Source organism: Chlorocebus sabaeus, chromosome 11, assembly GCF_047675955.1.
Source record: "Chlorocebus sabaeus isolate Y175 chromosome 11, mChlSab1.0.hap1, whole genome shotgun sequence".
Lineage (NCBI taxonomy): Eukaryota > Metazoa > Chordata > Mammalia > Primates > Cercopithecidae > Chlorocebus > Chlorocebus sabaeus.
In genome coordinates, this window is record NC_132914.1 from 31,871,890 (window position 1) to 31,889,426 (window position 17,537).

At 40.4% G+C, this 17,537-nt stretch overlaps 1 protein-coding gene and 1 non-coding gene across 2 annotated transcripts in view; one reads left to right on the top strand and one right to left on the bottom strand.

The window, feature by feature from the left end:
• The window catches only part of SINHCAF (SIN3-HDAC complex associated factor), a 44,169-nt gene that overhangs the window by 7,171 nt on the left and 19,461 nt on the right, over window positions 1-17,537 (bottom strand). The window contains exons 3-6 of the mRNA XM_037990168.2: window positions 10,933-11,080; window positions 7,762-7,861; window positions 6,306-6,432; window positions 133-283 (exon numbers count right to left, since the gene is read on the bottom strand). Of these exons, the coding sequence (XP_037846096.1) occupies window positions 133-283; window positions 6,306-6,432; window positions 7,762-7,861; window positions 10,933-11,060 (506 nt within the window). The 5' untranslated portion in view covers window positions 11,061-11,080. The remainder of the gene's footprint in view (window positions 1-132; window positions 284-6,305; window positions 6,433-7,761; window positions 7,862-10,932; window positions 11,081-17,537) is intronic.
• Window positions 16,868-16,966, top strand: LOC119621329 (small nucleolar RNA U13). Its single transcript, XR_005237879.1, has one exon. It is a non-coding gene; the product is annotated as a small nucleolar RNA U13 (small nucleolar RNA).

The window sequence follows — 17,537 nt, forward strand, 5'->3', positions numbered from 1 at the left end:
CCTGCTTAATCCACTGCAATCGTGTGTTACCAACTGTTTGCCAAATGCCATTTAATTGCTAAGGAAGTAGGAAAACACTGCCTGTAATTAAGATGGTTTGCTGGTTAGAGAGATATTTTCTGTTTCTTTTACCTTTTCCAGTATGTGAGATCTAAAAAGGAAAAAACTGGTGTTCTGTTAGAACCAGAAGCCATCTCTGTATCTGAGCCGTCATCTGACTGGTTACTGTAACAAGGAGATTGAGCTGGGGAGGCACTTGAGGTGGTACTGTGAGCATCAGAATCTGCAATAAAGATTAAAAGAAAAAATAAAATTTTCAATTTCATTACGTGTAATTGCAACTAAACCTCAGCATAAGACACTGTGAATCAGTTGGTAAAAAAGAAAAAGAAAATTATTCATTTTCTATGCACTACTGGTATTTGAAGATATTCACACTAACATGTTTTTTTTTAAAGTGAAGAAGATGGAATAGACATACCCTTTCCTATTCCTCCTGCTTATACAACTAAAATCTCAGGATATTATATATAAAACAAACTTAAGACTCCAAAAGGTGACGACCATCTAGGGAGCTCAAGACCCAAGGCAAGCCATGGTGGTGGGTTCCTTAGTTTTTCTGGATTTTCCTTTTGCCTCATAATCCCCAGCTTTGAAAGTGACACAGTAGCCACCCAGAAATGCCAATGGGTACAGACAATCAAAACAAAAACAAAACAAAAATCCAAAACCCCAGTTAAAGCCTGATCTCTCTAGCAAAGAACTAGGAAAAGGGCAGCCTAGCCAGACAGAAAACGTTTCTAGACAGTAACCTTCCTGTTCCCGCCAAACCCACGGAAAAAACTGTGGACGCCTTTCCTAACCCCAGCAGAGGCTGAGGTGAAGAGCCTACATGTCCACCCTCACAAGACTTGGAAGCACCCCGACACCTACACCAGGGTGGTGTCAGAGGAAGCCTAGTTAAGTCAGGATTTTCGTTATGGCCCACTAACTACAAGGCCACCCTCACCAAGTGGGAGCCTGAACTCTCCTGACACCCAGTAGTAACAAGGAGCCTCCCCCTCCCCTCAATCTCAGAGGTCAATGGAGGATGAGAGAGAAACCAGAATTCTAACACCTGGCGGTAACAGGGTGGTTATGCCCCTCCCTCTTTCCCTGCTCTGAGGGGTGTCAAAAAAGCCAGTTAAAACAGAAGGGTTAAATAAGACCCAGAGTCTCACAACAAAATCTGAAAATGTCCAAGTTTCAATAGAAAAATTACATCAGTCCAAGAATCAGGAAGATCTCAAACTAAATGAAAAGGCCAACATTAAGATGACAAAGACATCAGAATTATCTGACCAAGATTTTAAAGCAGCCACAACAAAAATGCTTCAGTGAGCAATTATGAACATGTTTGAAATAAATGAAAATACAGCCTTGGCAAAGAAACAGGAAGCCTCAGTAAAAATAAGATAGAAAACTATAAGGAAAAAACAAATGGAAAATTTGTAACTGAAAAAAATACAATAAAGAAAATAAAAACCACAGTGGATGGGCTGAGCAACACGGAGGGGAGGCAAAAAACAAACAGTGAACTGGAAGAAAGAACAACAGAAATTACCCAGTATGAACAACACAGAAAACAAATGAACAGAGCATGAGAAACCTGTGGGGCTTAGTCAAACACACATCTACATTCATGTCAGTGCAGTCCTGGAGGGAGAGGAAAAAGAGAATAGAGGCGAAAAAGTACTCAAATATAGTGGCTGAAAACTTGTCAAATTTGGTGAGACATAAACCTAAGATTCAAGAAGCTGACCAAAGCCCAAACAGAATAAACCCAAAGAAATCCATGCCAAAACACATCATAATTAAACCTCTATAAACTAACCCAAGAGAAAAATCTTGAAAGCAGCCAAAGAATAATGACATTATACCTATAAAGGGAAAACAAAAGATCCTGATTTAATATGAAATAAAAGCAGTTCATTAGATGCAGAGCTAATGCTGATTTAATACTTTGCCTGTTTACATGAAGAAGATGTCACATAAATGTGCAAGTCAGAAAATAAGTTTCTTGGTTAACAGTCATTGTGCTATAAGGCTGTTATACTGCCACGTCACAGGAAGAGCAGTATCATAAACCTCATAAACACAGGTGGGGCCGACCATACACCTTGCCCGTCCCAGGACAGATGGACAGAGCAATCCTTCAATTCAGATAACCAATCAAGTACTTATTAAATATTTTTAAGACATCAAATCCTATGTTTTATGCTGCATGGAAAGAAACAGACTAAAGAAAACTTTGAATTTTTTAAAATTTTTATCTTTTGGTTTTCCTTGAGACCGGATCTCACTCTGTCACCCAGGCTGGAGTGCAGTGGCATGACCACAGCTTCCTGCAGCCTCAACCTCCTGAGCTCAGGCAATCCTCCTGTCTCAGTCTCCTGAGTAGCTGGGGCTACAGGCACACACCACCATACTCGGCTCGTTATTTTTTTAATTTTTAGTAGAGACAAGGTCTCATTATTTGCCCAGACTGGTCTTGAACTCCTAGCCTCAAGCAGTCCTCCCACCTCGGCCTCCCAAAGTGCTGGGATTACAGGCATGAGTCACCACACCTAGCCAAGAAAATGTGTTTGTTTTTGTTTGTTTGTTTAAAACAGAGTCTCACTCTGTCGCCCAGGCAGGAATGCAGTGACACGATCTCAGCTCACTGCAGCCTCCACCTCTTAGATTTTCATGCCTTAGCCTTTTGAGTAGCTACAACTACAGGTGTGCACCACCACACCCAACTAATTTTTTTGTATTTTTAGTAGACAGGATTTCACCATGTTCGCCAGGCTTGTCTTGAACTCCTGGCCTCCCAAAGTGCTGCGATTACAGGTGTGAGCCACCATACCCAGTCAAGAAAACGTTTTCTGAATAGAGCTCACAAATATTTTATATTAACAAATATTTACATAAAACAGCATAAAATTAGGTATCCAAAACAAAGAAAGCACCGTTAGTATTTTTAATATGTTAACTTAGCAAACAAACAAAATCCTCAAGAGTAGCAGGCTTTAAAAGAATGAGTCTAGTGGGATGTTTAAGACTTCCTAAATAACTAACATCAACAGACACCTCTATGCTGCTGAGGAAAACTCACTCCCCTAGGAAGTACTTAATAGCTTTAAACTATTTGAAATTTCAATTATCTGACCATTTTTTGTTTTGTTTTGGGAGACGGAGTTTCACTCTTGTTGCCCAGGCTGTAGAGCAATGACGTGATCTCGGCTCACCACAACCTCTGCCTCCCGCGTTCAAGCAATTCTCCTGCCTCAGCCTCCCCAATAGCTGGGATTACAGGCATGCACCACCACGACCAGCTAATATTGTATTTTTAGTAGACACGGGGTTTCTCCATGTTGGTCAGGCTGGTCTTGAACTCCCAACCTCAGGTGATCCTCCTGCCTTGACCTCCCAAAAGTGCTGAGATTACAGGTGTGAGCCTCCACGCCTGGCCCAAACTGCAATTTTAAGTCTTAAAAATTACGTAGGATTTGGAAGGCACCAAGGAGTGATTGGATGGCATCAAGTTGGTAGGGACAACAGGCAAAGTCAACAAGTAAAGTTGTGGAAGCCAAACACACTCCAGGAACTGACTCAGCTCAAACAAAAATAGGACCTTCAAACACTTTCTAGGAATTCTCAACTATATTTTACAGCAAGCAGAAATCACTGCAGATTTTGGAAAGGATGACACAAAAAGAATAGCTAACATTTATAAAGGAATTTATTTTGTTTTACAAAGCCATTTTTTATTTGATTATCCCCAGTTCTCTGATTAGAAAATCACAGTTAAACGTCAAGTGACTCCAGAATCACACATCTGCTAGTGAGAAGAGCCAAAATTCAAATCCAGATCTATAACTCTAGGTCCAATGCCTTTCCAGTACACCACAAAATGTCTCGAAAAGAGAATACAGGGCTGGGCACAGTGGCTCAGGCCTGTAATCCCAGGACTTTGGGAGGCCAAGCAGGGCAGATCACCTGAGGTCAGGAGTTCAAGACCAGCACGGCCAACATGGCAAAACCCTGTACCTACTAAAAATACAAAAATTAGCTGGGCATGGTGGCAGACGCCTGTAATCCCAGCTACTCGGGAGGCTAAGGCAGGACAATCACTTGAACCCAGGAGGCGGAAGTTGCAGTGAGCTGAGATAGTGCCAGTGAGCTGAGATAGTGCCACTGCACTCCAGCCTGGGTGACAGAATAAGACTCCATCTCAAAAAAAAAAGAACGAAAGATAAAAGAATACAGGCCAGGTATGTGCAGGATGCACAGAAGCAAACACATAACCAGAAGCGCAGACCATTTAGTGGGTGATATATAAAAATGCACTGCTTCAATGCAGGTGCTAGCAATTTATAATGTACCTGGTGAACAGCCTGTTTCAGTTTCAGCCTCCACAATCTACACACCTTATTATCAAAGGAACTTATTTTCAGTCTCCAACTACTACACAGCACAGTTTCACAATAAAAATCTAAAATTGCACTGAATATATTGCCTTAAGTAAGGCAAAAGTGAGATATCACTTTCCCTATAATTAAAGGAAAGGGCTAAGAATATACATATGAATAATCAGTTCCTCCGCCTTCAAGTGATAAAAGAAAATTAGTGTTTCCCAAATGTTCATTAAAACATCTAGTGAGGACCGGGTATGATGGTTCATGCATGTAATCCCAGCACTTTTGGGAAGCTGAGGTGGGTGGATTGCTTGAGCTAAGTTTGAGACCAGCCTGGGCAACATGGCAAAACCCCAGCTCTACTAAAAATACAAAAAATTAGCCAGGCACGGTGGCGCATGTCTGTAGTCCCAGCTACTCAGGAGGCTTATGCACAAAAATTGCTTGTACCCGAGAGACGGAGGCTGCAGTGATCCAAGATCACACCACTGTACTCCAGCCTGGGTGACAGAGCAAGACCCTGTTTCAAAAAAAAATAATAATAATAAATAAATAAATAAATAAATAAAATAAAATAAAACATCTAGTGAGAAAGGAAGGTAGAGTTAAATCTTTAGGGAGATGCGGGGTTGAGAGCTGGTTAGGAAAGGGAAATGTATAATTAACATGCATATACACATTTATATTACCTAAATATATTACTACATCTCTACCACTTATTAAGTGGCCCAGATCAAGGTTAAATCACCCCTTCGTGCTTCCTATTCTGAGCTCTAAAATGGAAATAAGTGAGATCATTACATATGTAAAGTGCTTAGTATACCAAAATGCTCAAAAAATGTGAGTTCTCCTGTACTCCTCACTTTACTGTCACTAAACTTAAATGTCTTTTTCCATTATTCTAAAATAAGCATGATAACCATTTGTCTTGATTGATAATGTTTTCTCTAACAGGGCCCTACAGATTTTTATAAAGTACTGAGAGCTACAATACAGGTCCACAACCCCTAGCAGCAATTCTGAGAAAGCTCTGGAAACACAAAGTGTATTCCTAACCTATCTGGCCACAAAATCTGACATGACCTACACTACGATTATAAGCAAACAAACCTGACTAGCCTATGTACCATCTATTTATTCCACTAAATGTGAATACTGCTACTTTTTGCTGTAAAAATACTAATGTATTTGGTTCAATAATGCTCCTTCAAACCCCAAGGGTAATAGAGATATTTATTAGACAGTAACATTATATGCAGTGTATTTCCTTTTCAAAATCTAAAATCTAAATTCCAAAATACAGACGTGCCACTACAGCAATCCCCCAAAACTTCCAATAATAGCATGTGACCTGACATTAATTAGACATTCCTTTCTTATTCTATCAACACCACACACACTGCCCCTTAAACCTGAAAGCAAGCCCTGAGGTTGGCTGTATTTCAAAATGTGAGTTATGATTTCTAAAGTTACTTTCCAGAAAACCTGAGATTTGGTCTCAGATTGTCCCCTAATTATTTACGTATTTTCTTGCACATCTGCAGGACTCGATTTCCTTATGGATAAAAATCAAGTAAATGAGCTAGAAATGCACCTCCTAGAAAATTAAGATGTCAATAAAGACATCAGAGTGGTCTCAGTACAATCTGAAGTGGTTAGCTAGTAGAAATACTCTCAAGACATCAAAATCAGAGAGTGCCAAGATTTCACAGAAATAAGGTAACATCTCTACCAAGTCAACATTGCCTTCCAGTGCTCTTTATGAAAAGCAATAAAGGAAAAAATGATCCACACATGCCATACACCACCCCCAGCCAAAAATAACAAAACAATTATTAAGTACTAATGTTGTAATATCAAACTTACTATGACGTTTAAATTCCTTCTGCAGTTTACTGATCTGGTTGCTTTTTATCCTGTTCCCAGATAGAGTTTTCACTTTCTTTGGTTTCAATGTAGTCTTTAGACTGGGTCCAGCCCTTGCATCTACCACCTGGAAGAAAATACTGAATATTTAATAATATTTTTAAAATGATACTAGTGTATCCCTTTGGTTCAGATCCGTGCCTATTGAGAACCACAGCTTTACACTGAAAAGAGGGTGAAACTCCTCCATGTGCACCTTTCATCATCACATGACATAAGGAAATAAATAATATTTATCTAGTGGGGTTTTTTAAGATACTCTTTTCTGTGAAGTGGGTAATAGTGGGAGTCTGTTGGAAAAAAATTTAAATAGATTTGTATATGGGATAATCGTTACTGGATGACCCAACTAGGTTAAGAATCAAACCTAAAAACAACTCCATTTCTACAGGATAATGTTTTGCAGTTTATGAAAAGCTTTCACATACTTTTTATCTTCAATACAAAGCAATAAACGGGGCTATTTTTGTTACTCCAATTTTAGATGGAAGGAAAACAAGGCAAAGAGAAATTATGCATTTTGCCTTATTTTACCAAGCAAGTAAATGGGTTAAGAGGGGTGGAGAGGGGAAAAGACTGGAATCAAGGTCTTCAGGTCGTTATGCTTTTTTCACTACATACCTTAATCTCTGAGGTGAGTTATATGACAGCAATAGCATGTTCTCCCACAGTCTAGCCCAGCCATTGATCTCGCCTCATATGGCCCTATTTCTTAGGTATTCATTCACATTTATTAGTTGCAGAGTTCTACCCCATGTAAAAAGGAACGTTGTTACCATCTTCAAAATCATGACCTATTATAATAGCATAACACTGTCATCAAAGGACAATGTAAGGCTAGTGTGAATGATAACTATGTGTTATACCTTCTACATACCATCTCATCCAGTTCTCACAGCTGCTCTGTAACAGAGCTATTATCTTTGCACTTCATAAATAAATGTAACCTGCCCAAAGTCCACAACTAGTAGTGGTAAAGGTAAATTCAAATTCAAGTCTGATCCTAAAATCTATGTGCTCATTAGTACCAACCTGAGTTCAAAGGATGATGTTATCCAAAGAGATTTAAGAAAAAGGATTCACGTCTAATTAACTCTGGGAATTACTGAGTTAAGCCTAAAAATAGGTGAATGCTTACTGTGAATCTCCAAAAGGGAGATTTTGGATACAGTCTTAAGGAAATGCCATACCAGGCTATTCTGTTCTAAAGATGCCAAAATGTTAGGCAATTATATCTGAGCAGCAGCTAGTGTTTTTCTTTATTCTTTTCAGACTTTTCTACCCTAGGGATATATTACTTCCTAAATTAGGGGGAAATTAATGTTACTTTAAATATAATATAATGTTACTTTAAATATAATGTTACTTTAAATGAAAAAAAGAAAGATGGACTAACATGATTCCAGTTTTTTTTTGATCCTGCTGGCAACTTCTTCCATCTTTTCACAAGCAGGACACAGGCATTGCAGATGTCTCCTGAACGAGTCTCATGCAATCTGATAAGAAAACAATCAAACCTTTATCAGTCTCCCTTACCTTAAAGAATTCATGCAAGCACATTTCCTTTGGGAAAAAAACTGTATCTATATATGGTTTATAGATACAATTTAATAATCCTGGATGATCCCATTCCATTGTTTCTATAGAATATTTCAGAAATAAAATTATCTTCTAGATTCAACAAACCAATTCTACGTACTGCAATTTGGTTATTTTGAAATAAGAAATGCTTTTAAAATTAAATAGGCCAGGCTGGGTGTGGTGGCACACGCCAGCAATCCCAGCACTTTGAGAGTCTGAGGCGGGTGCATCACCTGAGGTCAGGAGTTCGAGACCAGCCTGACCAACATGATGAAATCCTGTGTCTCTCCTAAAAATACAAAAATTAGCCTGGTGGCACACACCTGTAGTCCCAGCTACTCAGGAGGTTTAGGCAGGAGAATCGCTTGAACCCAAGAAGCAGAGGTTGCAGTGAGCCAAGATCACACTACTGCACTCCAGCCTGGGCAACAAGAGTGAGACTCCATCTCAAAAAAAAAAAAAAAAAAAAAAAAATTAAATAATTAAATAGGCTGGTGCGGTGGCTCACACCTGTAATCCCAGCACGTCGGAAGACTAAGGTGGGAAGATCACCTGAGTGCAGGAGTTCGAGACCAGCCTGGGCAACAAAAGGAGACCCCCCCCCCCATCTCTACTTTAAAATAAAAACAAAAGAAATTTAATTTAAAAATGCTTTTAAAATTAAAGAGTAAAACTCAAGACCTAAAAGAGATTCTGATTATCATGGTTTTAAATAATGCTGTTTAATCAATCTTTCTTGAAATGTGTAGATATATTTCTTTTTTGGTGAGGGCATTGAGGTGAATAGGATCTCACTCTGTCACCCAGGCTGGAATGCAGTGGTGGGACTATGGCTCACTACAGCCTCAACTTCCCAGGTTCAAGTGATCCTTCCACTTCAGCCTCCCTAGTAGCTGGGACCACAGGCACATGCCACCACGCCTGGCTAATTTTTCTATTTTTTGTAGAGACAGGGTTTCACCATGTTGCCCAGGCTTTGTCTCCAACCCCTGGGCTCAAGTGATCTGTCTGCCTTGGCCTCCCAAAGTGCTGGGATTACAGGTGTGAACCACCGCACCCAGCCTGTGTAGTTATTTCATAAGTATCAAAATGCTACCCTTTGGCAAGTAAAATAATGTGTCATAATATTCTAGTTTCACAGCAAACAAAACCAGAGAAGGATTGTAGTTTTAAAAAATGAAAATGGCCAGATGAGATGGCTTATGTCTGTAATCCCAGCACTTTAGGAGGCCGAGGCAGCCAGGAGTTCGAGACCAGCCTAGGCAACATGGCAAAATCCTGTCTCTACAAAAAAATAAGAAAAATTAGCAGGGTATGATAGTGCATGCCTGTAGTCCCAGCTACTCAGGAGAATGAGGTGGGAGAATCACCTGAGGCCAGTGAGGTCAAGGCTGCAGTAAGCCATGAGAGTGATACTGTACTTCTGCCTGGGTGACAGAGTGAGACTCTGACTCAAACAAACAAACAAACGATTATATTGCTGGTGCACACCTGTAGTCCCAGCTACTCGAGAGGCTCAGACAGGAGGATCACTTGAGCCCAAAAGTTCAAGGCTGTAGTGCACAATGATCACACCTGTGAACAGTTACTGCACTCCAACCTAGGCAACACAGGAAGACACTGTCTCTTTAAAAAAGAAAAGAAAGAAATAATGATTTCCCCTGTTAGAAATTACTTTCACCACCTTTTCTTTTTTTTTTTTTTTTTTTTTTTTTTTTGAGACGGAGTCTCGCTCTGTCGCCCAGGCTGGAGTGCAGTGGCCGGATCTCAGCTCACTGCAAGCTCCGCCTCCCGGGTTTACGCCATTCTCCTGCCTCAGCCTCCCGAGTAGCTGGGACTACAGGCGCCCGCCACCTCACCCGGCTAGTTTTTTGTATTTTTTAGTAGAGACGGGGTTTCACCGGGTTAGCCAGGATGGTCTCGATCTCCTGACCTCGTGATCTACCCGTCTCGGCCTCCCAAAGTGCTGGGATTACAGGCTTGAGCCACCGCGCCCGGCCTTTCACCACCTTTTCTTATCGAAACATTTGTTCATCATTTATTGTTAATCCTGGACTTTGTAATTATTCTGAAGGTTGTCAAAAAGGTCTGTGCCAACCATTCCTTTTTAAATTTTATTTTTATTTTAGTATCTTCATTTCCTCAACCTCCCAGGCTCAGGTGATCCTCTCACTTCAGCCTCCGACGTAGCTAGGACTACAGGCAAGCACCTCCACATCCAGCAAATTTTTTTGTTTATATTTTTTATAGAGATGGGTTTCGCCATGTTACCCAGACTGGTCTCAAGCTCCTGGTTCAAGTGACCGACCTGCCTCAGCCTCCCAAAGTGCTGGGATTACTGGCGTGGGCCACTGCACCCTGTCAAGGGTAATTTTTTTTTTTTTTTTTTTTTTTTTTTTTTGAGATGGAGTCTCGCTCTGTCACCAGGCAGGAGTGCAGCGGCATGATCTCGGCTCACTACAACCTCCGCCTCCTGGGTTCAAGCGATTCTCCTGCCTCAGCATCCTAAGTAACTGGGACTATAAGTGTGCGCCACCACGCCCAGCTTATTTTTGTATTTTTAGTAGAGGCGGGGTTTCACCATGTTGGCCAGGATGGTCTCGATCTCTTGACCTCGTGATCCACCTGCCTCAGCCTCCCAAAGTGCTCTCAGATTACTGGCGTGAGCCGCTGCACCCAGTCAAGGGTAATTTTTTTAAAAGCCTTTTTAAAAATTAACCACAAAAGGAAGTCAACAACAAAAGGATTTGTCTAGCTACAACTGTAAGGGGCTTCACAATTAATGTGGTAGCTCCTCATAATCTGGAAAAAAGTAGGCTGTCAGCGTTGTTTGATACATTTAAAAAGCAGGAGACTTAAACAGCCTAAATTAGAATAAGTGATTTTTATTATTAGCACATTGTTCCAATCACCTTGCTTACAAATATTTCTGTATGCTGTGGTATTTTTTCACTCTAAGAATAGTAAAAACATCAGGTGATCTTACCCAAAACAGCTCTGGAAGTCCTTTTCATAGCGTTTACTGTCAGTGAATCGAGAACTGGAGGACTTAGCTCTGCAAATACAGCAGCCCTCTATACTTCGGTACATCTTTGGCTTGTGAAAACCAAACATCTTTTCTTCTGGGCAATAGTCTGTAAAGCCAAGGGAATTGACACATCTTTGTTGAGGGCTGTAACAAGGAACCATTAAAGAGTTCTCTCTGCTCCACCCCACCCCCAAGCAACTTGGTATTATATGACCAAGACAGGCAGGCAGCTCAGGGGAAGACCTCCTGGATCTACCTCCATTCTTGGCACTATCATGGCAAGTGTATAAAACACAAAGAAAAGTTTAGCTACTTAAGGAGGACTCTACTACCTCCTACCTCGCCTAGCAAACACGCACTCTAAAAATGGGGAAGAGGAGCATTTTTAAAAATCAGGTTTTTAAGTAAGAAATGCCACAAACAATCCTGTAAAATAATGAAGCTGTACACAATCAAGGATGTATCCTTAAACTTAAGACACACCTTTTTATTTTGCATCTTTGCATTAACGTGATTCCCCTCTGGGGAAGTTTTGAGCATTTACCATGAACACTATTTGATACTAAGTACACAACTAGCTCACTATGCATAGCCCATACTACTTTGCCTAATGGGAATTCAGAGGGGATTTCTTCTGTGATAAACGGGAAGTTCTAAGCAACAGGGTCAAGCTTGGCCCTGAATTGAAACTGCTGAAAGGAAGATGTAAAATTCACAAAAATCCAAGGTTAGAATTTAATAATAATAATTCCATGTATCATTAAGACAAAAAAAGAACGAGCTCATGTTGTCTGACCACTGATCTGCCCCTTAGTTGTTAGAGGTTTGTGGACCTCTTCTATGAGGCTTTGTGCTGAGAGTAGTAACAGTGGGAGGCAAGTGTCCCAGAGATGCAGAGTGAAATAAATTGCAGTCCTTCTGTTAAAAAAAAAAAATCTCAACATCAAGGAAGGAATGAAGAAAACAGCTCTGGAGCTGGATGCAAATATGTAGCTGGCAGTAAATCTGTACCTTAGGAAAAGTAATTTGGAATATCCAAATCAAGGGCCAGCTCACCAGAACATCTGGACTAAGAGAGGTGATGAAAAGGCAAAGAATATAGAAACTAAACTCCAATGGACAAGTCCAGAGGATGCTTGTATGTATGAGGGTCTAACATAAATTATCACATAAAGCAACAATAAAAGAAAAAAAAAATTTTTTTTTTTTTTTGAGACAGAGTCTTGCTCTGTCGCCCAGACTGGAGTGCGGTGGCACGATTTCGGCTCACTGCAAGCTCTGCCTCCCGAGTTCAAGTGATTCTTCTGCCTCAGCCTCCCCAGCAGCTGGGACTGACTACAGGCGCCCGCCACCACACCCGGCTAACTTTTTGTATTTTTAGTAGAGACAGGGTTTCACCGTGTTAACCAGGATGGTCTTGATCTCCTGACCTCGTAATCCACCTGCCTCGGCCTCCCAAAGTGCTGGGATTACAGGCGTGAGCCACCGTGCCCGGCCAAGAAAATTATTAATACCACTTTTGTGTCCATAGTTTTAGGAGTTATAACCACAGAACAGTATCTTTTTAACGTTGTTTTAGACATAAACTCAGATGACTAAACCTAAAGCTTCAGTACAGTCATGTGTTGATTAACAATGGGGACACAGTCTGAGAAATGCATCATTGGGCATCCTGGTGCAAACATCAGCATCCTCACACAAACCAAGATGGCAATAGCCCACAACACCCCTAGGCTATATGGGATAGCCTACTGTTCCTAGGCAATAAACTTATACAGCATGTGACTGTACTGAATGCTGTAGGCAACTGTAATACAATGGTAAGAATCTGTGCATCTAAATACAGAAAACGTACAAAAAAATATGGTATTATAATCTTTTGGGACCAACATCATATATGCAGTCTATGGTTGACCAAAAAGTCCTTGTGTGACATATGGCTGTATTGTCTTTGGATTATCTCGTCTGATCCCATTCCATTCCAATTCTGGTTAGTATAATATATAGCAAGTATTAATGAAAATGATTCAGAAGGAACCAAATATCCAGGCTTTTAATGTGTATTTTTTTGGTATTGAGGGGTTTTGAAAGATAGACAAAAGTTTTACAACTTTTAAAAGAAAGTATTTTTAAAACTTTTATTAGCAAATAATTGCTTAAAAATTGAAGCTTCCCTTTCAAACAGGCTATTGTTAATATAACTGTTCCTCTGCAATGTTTTTGTTGGTGAGAGAGGCAGGCCAAAGAGTGACATGGGGGCAAGGCAGAAGGCCTTGATGCATTTCAATAATTAGGTCTAAACAGTTACCTCTAAGAATTGTTCAAAAGGAACATTTTTAGTTGATAATAATTTTAGTTAAACGCTTGGGAATCTGCTGTCTTTGAGAGGACGAAAAATGAGAAAGTACCCTATACACAGTCATAAGAAAAGGTCTAGAGAGGCCTGCTCAAATGAGGCAGATTTTTTTTTCTCAATCCAACAACAAACCCATATGATAACTGAAAAGAAAATCCTGAAGAAAATGGTTGCACGTTGCTTTGGAAAAAACAATGTCAAATGACAGAAGATTGCAGAAACAAGAAAGCAGAGTAGCAGTTATTGTTTTAATACATATATTCCTGTTTTAAGGCACAATGTAATACGAACCTCGTCCTCACACCACCCTGTGCTCTTCTCCAAACTCACCCAACAGCTTGCATTACCATTAAGAAGGTCAGAGAACAGTTTCTCTCTAATACTCTACAACTTCATCCATAACTCTTGAAAACTTCAGCCTCCCTTCTCAGCAAGGATAAATGAAGCAGAGCAAAAAAGGCCAGTTCATTCCATTAATACACAGACCAAATCCTATTACGACAGATAGATTCCTATCTCTACCCTCACAATCTCTTTCCCTTCCCTCAAATAAACAAGTCCTCAAAGCTATCAGCATTCAGCTCATCTCTAGGATATGAACTACCTTCATATCCTGAGGTTGGATTTGACCAAGACGCCACAGTTTGTGCCAGTTACCACACTGGCGAGCTGTTAAGGATGTTAGGGTTATAGGTGAATACTGGGGCTTTCTTTTTCATCAGCGGCCATTGTGGATTAAGTGTCCCTCTTCAGTGATTTTTTTCTGCTGGTGGGGACCTCCACAAAACTTACCCACCACCCCCTAGCAAGACATTCCAGTCATCAGCTGAGGAATATTCTTCTCAGACATGGGGGAGAATAGGCTGATGTCTTAGGATTCATAATCCATTTTTATATAGCTCCGTGACCTTACTTTTGTCCTGACTGACCTTACTTTTGTCCTTACTTTTGATCTGAGAGGGATCTAAATCCTAGGGCTTACCCTCTCCTAGGCAATGCTCAGTGAGAAATGCAATGAGGTGGCAGACACCTGTCCTTATGCAACACACAAGGAGCATGTGAACCTTTTAATAATGGATGACAACTTAATACATCTATTAAGCCTTTTCTGAGCTTATCCTCACACGTAAGAGGCACCTGGGAATCTGCAGTAAATACACAGGGGTTTCAATTTGGGCTTTGTTTACAGCAACCAAGTTAAGCAGTGATTGGTGTTTAACCATTTTGAGATTTGGGGATCCCTGAGATTAACTGATAGTATTTTCAAAAATCTACAAACCCATGAAATTTTTACAAAAACACTACTTAATCTCTAGAGGAAAACCAAGGACACAAAATGGTCTCTAAAACCAAGTTACTTTATATATTTAACAAAGTAGTGGGTGGGCATGGCATAACTTGATTTTTTTTTTTTTTTTTTTTTTTTTGAGACGGAGTCTCGCTCTGTCGCCCAGGCTGGAGTGCAGTGGCAGGATCTCTGCTCACTGCAAGCTCCGCCTCCCGGGTTCACGCCATTCTCCTGCCTCAGCCTCCCGAGTAGCTGGGACTACAGGCGCCCGCCACCTCGCCCGGCTAGTTTTTTGTATTTTTTTAGTAGAGACGGGGTTTCACCAGGTTAGCCAGGATGGTCTCGATCTCCTGACCTCGTGATCCGCCCGTCTCGGCCTCCCAAAGTGCTGGGATTACAGGCTTGAGCCACCGCGCCCGGCCAACTTGATTTTAAACTGGACATTTGTTTTTTCAAGTAACCTGGTGGTTCTTTAGAATACTGCTTTCCTAGTACCACATTTGTGCAATATTAAATGATTCCTCCAGTACAATCTATCTTATTTGTTCAAATGACACCATCAGCTCTGAAACTATCTGTGAATTTTGCCTCTATTCTCATAGGCATCATATCACTCAGCACTATGTTTTAAAGGAAGAAAGGTAATACTATCTGCTTTCTAACTGATTAATAGTTACAGCTGAGAACAGACCCATACAATCTCACCCTTAAGCGTGTGTCTGGAGAAAGAAGAGGAAAATTAAGCTGTGAGATTAAAGCCAAAAATCAAGAAAAACTTAAAATACTGATTATGAACTGTTATTTGTCTTCTAAAATTAAATAGTGGTATGGTTGCAAAACTCTGAGTATACTAAAAGCCACTGAATTGTACACATTACAAGAGTGAATCTTATGGTATATAAATGAGTGAATTTTATGATACATGAATGATCTCAGTAAGCCTGTTTTTGAGATATTTACAAATAAAAATAACTGAGGAATTCACTCGTCTTATCATCTTTGTAAGCTCAGCATCTAAGATTCCAGTCTCATAGTAGGTGTGTCAACCCAAATGAGAGGACCAAGATGGGAATCTCAATCAAACAAGGTTTATTAGGCCGAGCTTGAGGATGTGCACCCAGAGAGCACAAGTTCCAATAGCTTATAACCTGTGTTTCAAAGCAAGATTACACGAGGCATGGTATTCATACATTTTTTTAAACAGGGGGATACGTGCAGTACAGTGAAGCAATAATTACATTCTTGTCGATTTGATTGGTATTCACTGATGGTACACATAAGGTAAAGTAAGTATGCGGCTGGGTGGGTAGGAGAGAAAGGTTAATAATTGCGTAGGCATCTCAGGGTCTGGCGGAAGGATGATTGATTCCATCCTGCCTTTGTTCTAGATCTGACACACAAGTTTACAACCAGTACCTGTTAGTAAAACATTTAACAAACTCCAGTTACAAATGCACAAAGGGTCAGCCTCAGTAAATAGGCCATGGTTTTATTACCCATATGTCCAAACTGCAGCCATCTTGTCTCACTTTTCTCTTTTCTTCTGACACTATCATCATCATCTATCTGTCTATCTACAATATGTTTTCTTAAGGTCCTTGAAATAGAAAAAAAAAACATTTCAAGATGTTTTTCAAGATTTGAGGGGTTACAGTTAAAACATGCCTATTTATGGGAGGTTCTAACACTGATCTAACTGACATAGCTGCCTTTGCACATATACATTCTTCAGCCAGAACAAATATTTAGAAGAGGCTGTGTCAATCCACTTTTCTTTGTATTTCCACATTTTCTCCCTTTTGATCAAAATTTCTCTTTAGAGAACACAAATGATCATACTTTATGTCCTTCTGTCTTCCCAGGAAGGCATGTCCCACGTTGGAGGGAAAGAGGTGAGATGAGGTTGATGTAGGCCTGAGACAGACACTCCAGGGGTATGTAGTGGAATCTGCTGCTACGCTTACAGGATAATTCTATCTATATTGTGCTACCAAAATGGAGGGGAGGGTGTTAATTTTTTTTTTAAATTAAGACAGGGTTTCACTACATTGCCCAGGCTGGTCCCACACTCCTAGCCTCAAGCAGTCTTTCCACCTTGGCCTCCCAAGTGCTAGTGTGTGGGCCACTGCAACTGGCCTATAATTCTGGTTTTAGCAATAGACTTACGTAGGTTGATTATAAATACCATGAGTAATTTAACTGATAGTAAGAGAAATAGGATAGACACTACGATTATATCAAGGTTTGAGATCCTTCTGTCATTTATAAGTGTGATGATTGGACATTCACACATGTGTGAGATGCACCTCCCTCAACCCTGTTATGACATTGGTACTTTACCCATGAAAAAGGGTTTGAATTGCAGACTGGAAGAAATAGGAAGCCAATTAAACAGATCATTGAGAAGATCGGTAGTTTGTGCCCCTTGTAACCACTTAGCTTGCTTGAAAATTCTTTCCATGCAAGTCTCTACTTCACCTGAGGTGTTGATGTAAGTGAAGCAGGCAGTGTGAGCTACTGCACAGACTCCTTGTCCCAGCTACTCGACAGGCTAAGGTAGGAGGATCACCTGAGCCCAGGGAGGTCAAGGCTGTAGTAAGCCATGATCACACCACCACACTCCAGCCTAGGTGACAGAGCGAGACCCTCCCTCAAAAAAAAAAAAAAAAAAAAAAAAAGCTCCTTTCAATTTGCCAGCTATTTTGCCAGTTATTTACACTATGTGCCCATCCTTGGGTTGGTGGGTGTGGCCCAATGCCACCTACCAAAATGTATCTATTAACTATTCATTCATGGGTAAGTTGTTTAAAACATGAGTGAGCCATGGATTGGTTTTACTGCAGGTCTTACAAAAGCCTGCATAAGCATGATACATAACAAACAAGACGTGCTGGTACAATTTGCTTTTGCTTTTTCTCC